A 12,332-nucleotide genomic window follows, 5' to 3' on the forward strand; every position below is an offset into this window, starting at 1 on the left:
CTCATACTAAAGCTCATCGACGTGAGTCTAATTCTCATACCAAAGCTCATTGACGCAAGTCTAATGCCCGTACTAAAACTCATTAACGCGAGTCTAATGCTTGTACTAAAGCTCATTAATGCGAGTCTAATGCCCATACTAAAGCTCATGAACGCGAGTCTAGTGCCCATAGCAAAGCTCATTGACGCTAGTCTAATGCCGTACTAAAGCTCATTAATGCGAGTCTAGTGCCCATACTAAAGCTCATTAACGCAAGTCTAATGCCCATACTAAAGCTCATTAACGCGAGTCTAATGCCCATACTAAAGCTCAATAATGCAAGTCTAATGCCCATACTAAAGCTCATCGACGTGAGTCTAATTCTCATACTGAAGCTCATTAACGCGAGTCTAATGCCCATACTGAAGCTCATTAACGCAAGTCTAATGCCCGTACTAAATCACGTTAACGCTATAGGAGCATTTGTTAAGGGTCAGAAATTTAGTCAAGTGTGAACAAGCCCTAACGCTTACAGGTCTTATCCCTTCCTTAGCCTATGATTGGACAGAAAAGGGGAAGAAGCAGACTTCTGAGTTTGGTACTGTCACTTGGCTATCTCCTTCTATCAGCATGTCCCTTGTTAGCACACTGCAGCGTAACTGGCTCTTTGTGCTGCCTCACCCTCTCTGAGTCTGGGTTCTGTTGTTTAGGGCTGCAAGAGACTAGAGACTGGGATCAAGTTAAATTCAAATACACACTGCTTAATCATTTTTATTATGTAATAATGATTGTAGAGCTGCATTAATTTTTGTCTTTTACTGTATAGTTGCCTGAAGTTTAACACACAAGGAGCTTAAACAATGTATCTAACATACAGACACTAAGAGGTGTTGCTGGGAGTGGACAGCAGGCTCTGCTTCTTACTTTGCAGTGGTATGCAAAGGTTTTGTTTTACTGCTGCTATTTACAATGCTAATCTATGTATCAGCTGACAAATTGAACACAGTGTACTTACCCTGTGACTAAAAGCTTATCTCAACATATGTTGAAAGAGAGAATGAGATTTCACCACTTGACTTGACATTTTGTGGGGCAGGAGCACCAGTCACTTTTTTGAAAGGTTGACAGAGTTTATTTAACCACTTCTGGACGGGAAGAATTTCCCCCTTAATGACCAGGCCATATTTTGCGATTCAGCACTGCGTTACTTTATTGGACAATTGCACGGTTGTGCGACGCTATACCCAAATAAAATTGATGTCCTTTTTTCCCACAAATAGAGCTTTCTTTTGGTGGTATTTGATTACCTGTGCGATTTTTTTTATTTTTTGTGCTATAAACAAAAAAAGAGCGACAATTCTGGAAAAAAAAAAAACCAATATGTTTCACAAAAATTAAATTTTTTTAACATTTTAGGCCAATTTGTTTTCTGCTACATATTTTTGGTAAAGAAAATCGCAATAAGCATATTTTGATTGGTTTGCGCAAGTTATCGCATCTACTAACTACAGGAAAGATTTATGTCATTTTTATTGTTGTTTTTTTTTTTTGTTACTAGTAATGGCGGCGATCTGCGATTTTTATCGGGATTGCGACAATGCGGCGGACAGATCGGACACCTAACTGACATTTTTGACACTTTTTGGGGGACTAGTGACATTACTACAGTAATCAGTGCTAAAAATATGCACTGTTACTGTAATAACGACACTGGCAGGGAAGAGTTAACACTGGGTGATCAAGGGGTTAAATGTAAGCCTAGGGGAGTGTTTCTAACTGTATGGGGGTTGGGTTTGTGAAATGATCACAGAGACCTGTGATCCTACATAGAAGGCGTTTTGAATACATGGAAGTGTAGTGGAGGGGTCTAGGGTCTTTTAGACCCCCTATTCCTCCATAAAGAGTACATGTCACTGCATATTGCTGTCACAAGGGATGTTTTTTTTTTTAAAAAAAATAAAATAAATAGGAAAAAAAAAATGTTAGCCGCCCCCGTCGCCGTGAGCTCGTGCACGAAAGAAAACGAATATGGAAGTCGAGCCACAAATGAAATCACTGTTCAAACCACACATGAGGTATCGCTGTGATCGCCAGAGCGTGAGCAATAATTTAAAAAAAAAGAGCTACACTCTAACTCTAAAACGGTAACCGTTTTAAAGCGTCGCCTATGGAGATTTCTATTGACCGTAATCTGGAGCCATTCCACGGGTGTACGCAATTTTAAACCATAACATGTTGGGTATCTATTTACTCGGCGTGACATCATCTTTCACAATATACAAAAAAAGAGTATTTTTACACCTATGGTACAATACTTCATCATCACAATTTAAGGCAACAGTGAGTGCATAAAGGATATGTAATGCATCCTAGATTGTCAATCAAGAAACATGAATGGCAAAGCTTAGTAAGGAACAACAAACTCATCACGCTGTCCAGGGTTGCCCGATTCTGTCAAACTTCTTGGGACAGTTTCTGTTCAAGTATGTAATATATTTGAACAATAAACACAATTTACAATTTATACAATGGTAAGGCACTATTAATTGAGTTTTCCCAGAAGACTACAGTTGGGGGGGGATCTGTATTCCATTTAAGCAAAATCGCTTTCTTGGCACAATACAAGAGATATGCGATCAAACGCTTAGTGTATCGAGGCATCTGATCATCTTCCTGTATGCCTAGTAGTGCTAGCTCCGGAGACCGCACCATGGACAGCTGGAGACAACCATTTTATGACTTCAAAGACTTGAGCCCAGCACCGTGCCACCCTCGGACAAGTCCAGAACATGTGAAAGTATGTACCAGTATCCGAGTGACATCGGCTACGAATAGAATCCCTCTGTGGATAAATTCTGTGCAACCTTTGGGGAGTATAATAAATCCTATGCAGGAATTTAGTTTGTTTTAGTTTATCTCTGGAAGAGAGAACTAACTTAGAGCTATCCTCAAAGATGTCGTCCCAATCCTTTCTGTCCAATGAGGGGATGTCCGCCCTCCAAGCCTCCCACAGCCTCTCCATTTTAGGGGAGTCTACACTAATCAGAGAAAAGTAAAGGGAAGAGATGGGCTTAGATAAGTATTCCTGCACCAGAAGCTCCTCAATTGGGTCCATACCTAGGGTAATGGGCTGTGGGAACTGGGCCCTGGCAGCAAGTCGCAGCTATAAGTAGCGGAAGTGCATTCATTTAGGCAATTGAAATGTATTTGAGAGATCTCTAAAAGATAATAATACCCCTGCCAGCATTATGTCTGAGAACTTTTATACCCTGGTCTGCCCATACCCAGGGGGTCAGGAATAGACCAAAAGTGTGAGAGATTAGGATTCCTCCATAGAGGTTGAAAGGGTGACCATCGGTTAACTTTATAAAATCTCTTCCTAGCAGCCTCCCATACTCGAAGAGTCGTCCTGGTCGGACATGTTAAGTTAGCAAAAGCCTTGGGTTCCCTATCCACTAGGTTCTGGAGCTCATTGAGAGAGCCCAGGAGGGCTGCCTCCATGCATACAGCCTCATTAGCCCGAGAGCGGACGGACCACCAACGGACGGACCACCAACGGACGGACACCAGCTGCCCAATAGTACACTAGGAGACTAGGCAATGGCAACCCTCCACATCTTATAGGGAGACACAGAGTAGACTTTGCCAGCCGTGGGGAGGATCCAGCCCATATGAAGGTACCAATACAGCGGTTCAGCACTCGGAAGAAGGAGCCTGGAATCCACACGGGGTAATTACAAAAAATATAATTCAATTTGGGGAGAAAGACCATTTTAATAAGATTAATATACCCCAGTAGGTTTAACGGAAGGGAACCCCATGACAAACACTTGCCAATTGTACAAGCACAGGATGAATATTAAGGTCATAGAACTTAAAGGGGTCACACTGGATATGGATGCCCAAGTACTTAAAATTATCAACCCATAGCAACTGAGTGCTCGTAACTGTTACTTGTGACAAGGGATAAGTATAGATTTGGACCAGTTAATGCAGACCCCAGAGAAACGACCAAACTCTTCGAAGAGTGCCAGGGCGGCCCACAAGGAGGAGTTCGCATCATAGAGATATAAGAGAGTATCGCCTGCATAAAGCGACCCGCAGCCCCTCAACCTACCGGGAAGCCCATATCAAGATGGCTAGTGGCTCCAAAGCTAGAGAAAAAAGGGAGGGAGAAAGGGGACACCCCTGGCACGTACTCTGCTGAAGGGGAAATTTTGTGGAAATCCTCGCATTAGTGCGAATACAAGTGGTGGAATCTCGATATATAGCATACGCAGCAAACTTAGGAACTGAGGACCAAACCCATATCTGCCTAATATCTCCCAGAGGTAACCCCCACTCAAGGGAGTCAAATGCCTTTTTGGCATCCAAAGAGGCAATGACTCTAGTGCCCCCATTGTCATGTGTGGTGGACAAATTAAGGAAGAGACGTTTCATATTGATGTCGGTGCCCTTACCGGGCATAAACCCAGTCTGGTCACATGGATGAGCTCATCCAGTACCTGCGACAACCGATTAGCAAGGATCTTAGCTAGATTCTTTGTGTCTACATTAAGTAAGGAAATCAGTCTGTAAGAAGTACATTCCTCAGGGTTCTTACCAGGCTTGGGCACCAACACAATCACTGTCTCTGACAGACGCAGGCAAAGACCCCTGGAGAGAAAATCTGGAAAACAGGCAAAGACCCCTGGAGAGAAAATCTGGAAAACAGGGTTGTGAGTCTGGGGGCCAATAGATCTTGATAGGGGGAATTCAACCGGAATTCTGTCAACACCGGGAGCCTTCCCTGGCTGCAGTTGGGCTATAGCTATCTGCACCTCCTCCAAAGAAATTTCCCTGTGAAGCCTAAAGAGTAGGGAAGGTTACCCCATCCAAATACGTTTTAAGGTCTGATTCCTCATAGTCCACCCTAGTAGAGTACAATGAGCTATAATACTGTAGAAATCTATGATTAATTTTGTCAAGCCCAACCAGGGGAACCCATCCCTCATCTCGGATTCTACCAATATGATTAGTGGTGAAGTGTCCCCGAGACTACCATGCCAGCATCTTGCCATTTTTGTCTCCATGTTCAAATATACATTGGGCTACATTTAGCATAGATTTTTTGGTCATTTTAAGTCTATGGAGTTCCACTGCCCGTATCGCATACTGCCAGGACCCATAGGTTAGAGGAGTAGGATCAGCAACATAGTCAGTATCTCTACAGAGAAGGTCTCCTTCTTGTTCCTCAAAAGATTGCACAGATTTCTTCCTAGTTCCAGCAATACGGGATATATTTTCCCCTCTGATCCACCTCTTAAAGTCATCCAATACCAGAAAGGGATCTGAGATATCCTCATTAGCTAACCGATAATGACACAGAGCTTCAGGCATATCCTCCTGAATGTTAGGGTCTACTATCCAGTGCCCAGACAGTGCCCCACAGACCATGTCCAGCAGGAGGACCCAAAAGCAAGGTGATTATGATCTGAAATACCCCTCTGGAGAATTGTTACCTTCAATATCCTCTGCAACAGAGCCTGAGTAGTAAATACCAGATCTATGGGGGAGAGGGTACGGAACGTAGAGAACTGACAGGTGTAATTCCTGTCTGAATGATTGAAATGATGCCAGGCATCCAGCAATGCAAAAGTGGAGGCCCACTGTAAAAGATCAGGGGACCATCTAGCAAATGGGTGGAGTTTGTCTAGGGCTGTACACGAAGCCAAATTAAAATCCCCCACTATCAGTACATTCTGAAGCCCATACTGTAACATGAGCTGCATAATACTGTAAAGAAAGGTAACAGCTGGAGGAGGCAGATAAAGCCCCCACCAGTACATATGTAGTAGAAGTGATAATTGCATGTGAACATGAGAACATATCTTCTGCCTGGATCAGTCCGAACATCCATGAGTTGAAAAGGAAGGGACCTATGCACCAAAATGCTTACTCCCCTAGAGTAACTGGAGTAAGTAGCGTGATAGTGACAGCTTACCCAAGTCTTTTTAAGACCGAGAATGCGAGAACCCACCAAATGGGTCTCCTGAAGAATGCATATCTGTGGGGAGTATTTTTTAAGGTAAGTGAATACAAGGGAGCGCTTAACTGCGGTGTTCAAGCCCTGAATATTCCAGGAGAGCACTGAGAACTTAGCCATCATATGTAAAAATAAAAAAATATTCATAGGAGTACTGGTGCATCTTCACAACCACCAGAGGCCCTAGATCCATCCCGGCAAAAGACCACCCACCTCCCAATATAGTACACAGAGTTGCTTAAAATCCTAAGTAGTAGAGATTATCGCATTAAATAGGGTTATCGCATTTTGCATATGCTATAAAGCGTACCGTGAAAAAACAACAAAAATAAAATAATAAGTCAACTGCTAACCACCCAACCCCCCGCCCCGCAGATCCTTCAAACTGGAATTGTGCATAGAATCCCAAACAAATCCCATAGGATAACCAAGTAGAGGGGGGCGTATAAGCAGCAGCCATGATATAGTTTGGGGCATGGACTTAGCCCCCGAGCCATGATTGGCCAAAGGCACTCTGCCTTTGAGTGGGACACTCCTGCTTAGGGCAGAGACTCTCTCTATATATTATATCAATGAGCCATATGAAAGGTAATACCCCTTGGTAGGTATACTTCTGCTGGCCAGGCTTCCTTCAACCTGTAAAGAATTTACGAGCACTAGGAAATAAGACTTCAAGAAAGGTATGGTCTTTCAGTCTGTTTTCGACTGGATTCAGGTCAGGACAGCTTATATACAGTTCATAAAGGGGATGTGACATTTTCCCAGACCAACTAAAAATATACATATAATATTTAAGTACAATGGACATAACATATACATAGTAGGAAACAAGTGTATACATAAAAGGAAAGAAACATCTCAGAATAGCAAAATACTGTGTGACCAAAAAATATTCTCACAACTCAAAAACAATGGGAGCGAAATTTACATCCTCAACAGCAAAAATGTCTAAGTTACAAAGAGAGAGATTTTCAGTTAAATTAAAAAGTTAAAGCATAACTCCAATCATTCAAATAAGCATGACTATATGACATTTAAATAAAACATAATTCCAACATCATATATACCAGAAAAGAGCATATTAATGTACTAAATGACTGGACACGTTGGAAGTTACCAGGGCAATATATGGAGGTGTATAAACAGTATCCAAAATATTACAATACTCAACTCAGAAATGCCCCCCACTCTTATACTGTCTTCATTGTTAACATTTTAATGTTTCCGCCATTTAAAATGTCTACCAAATTAGAGATAAAAAAATGAAATGTAGTCAAAAGGCTTAAAAAAAAAAAAATATATAATGTACAGTATACAAATAAATATTCTACATCTATATATCTATGATAAAAGTTTTTTAGGTTTTTTTCAATTAAGTATATTTTGAATTATTCTTTGTTTGACAGGTACCATTGAAGTTGTAGGGGAATTAAATGGAGTTGCTGTTTTACCTTGCTCTTTTACTCCTGGAAATGATGAATTGATTCACTGGACTATTAACAACGAAAAGCAGAAGGTGCATAGCTATTATTATGGCAAAGACATGTTAAATGATCAAGACAAAAGCTATTCAGGAAGAACCTCACTGTTCTTAGATCAAATCAAGAATGGAAATGCCTCACTCCAACTAAAGAAGCTACAGAAAAGTGATGAAAATGAATACTCCTGTTATGTGTCAACAAAGGAAAGTAAACGTTCCAAAGTGCTACTAAAAGTAAAAGGTATGGATCAGAATTTGAAGTGGACAATGTTGAAAATTGCTGTTAATGTGTTTGTGTAATTGTAATGCCAGGCGTCCATTTTCAGACACAAGCTATAGTCCAAACACTACCATTTTAATTCAGACAACAAAGAAAGCATAGGCATGCGCACAGGGTGTGTCAGGTGTGCCTGGGCACACCCTTATCACCTAGTGCGCATCAGCAAGATCTTGGAAAGATCTCCCTCTTACCAGATTGGCCATAAGAGAAGTGCTTACACACTTCTTTTACTGTGCCAGCAGGGAGATCATTGTGCCAGGGCCATATATATATATATATATATATATATATATATATATGCAGTTTAATTGGGCTACATCTAAAACATTCAAAATGACTTAAAGCACGACTATTATCACTTTCAGAGCACAGCATGGGCCGTCATGAGGGGGAGGAGCCTAACGGCACGCACGTAGGCTGAAGGGGGAGAAGGCTATCTCCTACATGAAGGAACTAAGGATCCTGACCGCTCCCGACCCACCTTCGGCCAGACTCTAGACGCCTAAGCTCCCGGGGATGAGCGCGGGCACTGTGAGCGGTGAACCTCGCTGACCCCCCCCCCCCTGCCTGACTTCTCCCTCCATGGTTTGATACCACGCTCCGTGCAGCACCGATACCTGGAGGAGTTCCTCTCGCTTTGCAGCACACTGACGCCGACGCTGGCGAGCCCTGTCTCCTGCACGGCGACACAGGTGGGCAGCTACAGCGGCGATAGGTGAGGCCTCTATGCTAACCGCTAGCGCGGGAAGCCGGACGTGGACAGTAAGAAGCGGGTCCCGAGGGAGCGGACCTCAAGAGAGCTGCCCGGTCCACCTGAGTCCTGTGAGCGATGTGAAGTCAACAGGGTAGCTGAAAAGGAGAGATAGACTCCTCACCATTTTTGCACCGTCTCACCCTATCCCGCATAGTCTATCTGGAGATGCCGATGCCTTGATGCCTGAGGGCTGGGAAGCTGAGGAGACAGGAGAGCAAACAGCCTACAGACGAACAGAAAGAAATTTTAAAAGAGGACAGTCTACAAAAACCGTGAGTTACAGAGGAGTAAACCCTCTTTCTATATCATCTCTACTGTCATCCTACTGTTTATTAGAAGGACTTATAAAGACTTCCTAGAGAGAATATACAACAAAACAGTATGGTAAAATATAAAGCCAGCACACCTGAGACTGACCTAGCTGCTCCTTGTTTAAACCAGTAACTTCACATAAGTGTCTTTTATTGAATTAGCAGCTGCAACAGTTTCTCCATACCTTAAATCAGCACACGTTTATACTACATGGTACCTCGGCAGCCGGACCATCATATGCAGGTACATATGTATGTATACCAATTTAGTAGGTGAAGGAATGAAGGACCTACACAGAGACTCATAAGAAGAACACAGGTATAAACAAAGACCTCGGGGCTGTATAAAATAATTAACACTTTCTCTGTGAAATAATACCTGGCATTGCCCAAGCATTTTGTTATGCCATACAGCATGAGTTTCTTTCTTGCTCTTTTTCTTTTTTTCATTTTTAACATTTAAGGATGAGATTCACCCCAGCTTGTATAAGGACCTGAGTAGGGAGGTGGAAGGCTGGAAGTGCCTCATACTTCTATCCTTTATAGCTGCCTGTTAATACGGAGTCAAAATAGAGGTTACTCGGCCTTTCTGTGTCTCCCTCCAGTTTGAATGCAAACAAATTTTCTCTAGCGCTCATCGACAGACGTAGTCCTCGGTGATACACCACCTTCGGGTTATGTTACCTCCGCAGGAGCAGGACTAGACAGGAAATTAAAAAGCTCTGGCCACACCCTAGGGGCAGTCCCAGAGGGTATATCCTCTCTCTCTCTGCCTCAGCAAATCAGTTATTTTCTGTCTAGTTAGGAGTAAGGACCTAGACACCTTGCTGGGATCTTAGGTCCTGGCAAGAATTTTTTCTTAAAGGATTTTTTTAGACAGCTTTTTTCTCCAGTGTTCCTGTGAGATCTTCAAGCAAGAAAGCTGAACTGGGCGACGGGCTGGATGTTGAGATCCGGTGGTCACCCCAGTTCAGCCTACGAGCGCGTGCAGGCCATAGCTCCGCGCTGGGTCGGCCGCGACAAAGTCCCATTAAAGGACTGTCCACGCGAGTTAAACGTCTCGCCGAAACGCCAAAGACCATGAGTCACGGCGTCCGTATCGGTCGACAGCCCTCCCGCCCCGGTGGAGAGGGGTACTGTCAGGAGTTGGTGCCCGCCTGGTTCCGGTATGGTGAGTAGTATGTTCCCCCTTTTTCCCTGACGGGTTTTGTGGTGAACGCGGGCCCCTCTCTGTATGGTAAGAAAGAGTCCTTTCTATCCTATAACATGTCACAAATCCTCCTACTTTGAGTGTGATTTATGTGTGCAAAAGCCAGGAGGCTTGGCTTGGGAGCTAACAATCTATTGTATACATGTTTTAAAGATGTAATCTGTGGCATTCTGGGAATCTTATGGGTTAAGTATAAGCTACCTACCAGTCAGAAGCCACGGACATGTAGACTGCCTTCCAAATCAGATCTCCAGCTATTAGCAGGCCTCCCGAACGGCCACGCGGTCCGCCAGGGCCGGTACCGCCAACCACGCCATATCCCCATGCAGAGAGAGTGTTGTGTGCCCTGCAGCACACCGCTATTCAGTTTAGGCCGCCGCCATTTTTTTTGCTGGATCGCACGAGCCGCCATTTTGGCGTAGCCTCGTGTCTCCAGCATGGGGGCGGCCATGTTTGAGGTGATCCTACACCTCGTGGAGCTTGGGGGAGGCGCCGGAAGGCGTGCAGAGGGGCGGAGCCGCCTCCTTTCTTCCTGGGCAGCCAGCCAAAAGACTTCCTGTTTGTCAAGACAGCGCTGTAAGCTGTTGCAGTTTAACTCTGAGCATCAAGTGGTGAGCCTGGGGGTCTATCTCTCTCTCTCTCGATCGATAGGGATCCCTAAGCAGGTAACACTAAGGGGCTTTTTTGTGGCGCTGGGGGTCAGAAAAAAAAAAAAAAAAAAAAGTTTTTTTCTTTACTTTGAATTATATTATCCAGGAAGTAACTGGAGTTATTATGGACCCTGCCACACATATTCCCCCACCTGTTTCCCTCGAGGGGGCCTCGGGACCCGCCGGTGCACAGAGTATAGAGTCATTTACAGCAATTTTGGAGTCTATGGTGGCTCGGGTGGAGGCGGCCTGTCAGGGACGGGGGTCAAGGAAGCGACCCCCGCCTACCCCTATACCATCTGACACCTCTGACTCAGATTCAGAGATGGTCACGGCAGTTGCAGGTTCCTCTGCAAGGGCTGTTATCCCAGGTAAAGCCCCCTCAGACAGTGAGGAGGACGCTTCTTCTCTTGCTATAATTCAGGAAGAAGCATTGGTGGATGCACTAGTTGTGGCATTGCAAGAAACCTTAAAACTTGAGGCTTTACCGGCAGAGGCAACTGAAACAGAGAGGCCTTTTGGGACTAATAAGCCCATCAAGACGGCGAAGGCTTTTCCTGTACCTAAATGTTTTGGTAATCAGATTAAAGGAGAATGGGAGCATTCTAAACGTACCTTTACTATTTCCAAGCGTATTGCTAGACGCTATCCGTTTGAGGAATCCATCATTAAGAAATGGACGGTACCACCAGTCGTGGATCCGCCTATTTCCAGGCTGAATAAAGCCACGGTTATTCCAGTGGAGGACACTTCGTCCTTTAAGGATCCGGTGGATCGAAAGATAGAAGCAGAGTCCCGCACTATCTTTTCTCTGATAGGGTCAGCATTTAGACCAGTAATCGTTATTGGTCTAGTTTCCCAGACACTTACGGAATGGGCGAAAATGGTACGCCAAGATCTTAGGGGAAAAGATATTCCCCAGGAGACATCTGATTTGATGGAACAGATCATACAAGGGCTACGGTTTATCTGTGACGCAGCCTTGGACACTACTCCCCTATTAGGGCATGCATCTAAGTTAGCAGTGATCCTCAGACGTGTGCTGTGGTTAAAATGCTGGTCAGCTGACCTAGGTTCCAAAAAGACCTTGACCAATCTCCCCTTTCAGGGGAATCGTCTATTTGGAGCCAACCTAGATGAAATCATTAAGGATGCCACTGGGGGCAAGAGCACTTTTTTGCCACAGGCTGCAAAAGCTAAGGGACCTCGCAACAAGCGAGGACCTTTCTTTACCGCCCATAAAGGGCGCCCGGCTGGTACTAGCGGGAAAGGCAAGACTCCTCCAGGAGGGTTCAAGAAGGGGACCAACCCAGCCAAACCCGAAGCAAAGGAGTACACAGCCTGAAGGTGCGCCCCCACCCGGTTTCAGGGTGGGGGGACGTTTTCACCGGTATTCAGGACATTAGATCGAGCATCAACCACTACTACCGGTGCGATTCTTCCCTTCCAACATTTAAGTACCACAGGAAGCGGTAGTTACCGTTCCCTGAAAAGATCTTTTCCTTTACCTTTTCCTAAGATTAGTCCCGATACCTCACAGGAATCGGATCTGGTTGACCAGATAGGCCAAGTAGCCTCTAGTCGGGTGACTTCGGTCCCTGAGGTTCAACCAGAAAAGATCACCTTTCCTGATAACTATCAGG

The 12,332-nt window shown here is 44.4% G+C and overlaps 1 protein-coding gene across 1 annotated transcript in view; it reads left to right on the forward strand.

Annotated features, from left to right (window-relative positions):
* The window catches only part of HHLA2 (HHLA2 member of B7 family), a gene marked incomplete at its 3' end in the record, with an annotated part of 67,786 nt that overhangs the window by 17,891 nt on the left and 37,563 nt on the right, over positions 1 to 12,332 (forward strand). The window contains exon 3 of the mRNA XM_082248102.1: positions 7,411 to 7,725. Coding sequence (XP_082104228.1) covers positions 7,411 to 7,725 — 315 coding nt within the window. The remainder of the gene's footprint in view (positions 1 to 7,410; positions 7,726 to 12,332) is intronic.

This window comes from Pelophylax lessonae (genome assembly GCF_965119305.1).
Source record: "Pelophylax lessonae genome assembly, chromosome: 2".
Taxonomy (NCBI): Eukaryota; Metazoa; Chordata; class Amphibia; order Anura; family Ranidae; genus Pelophylax; species Pelophylax lessonae.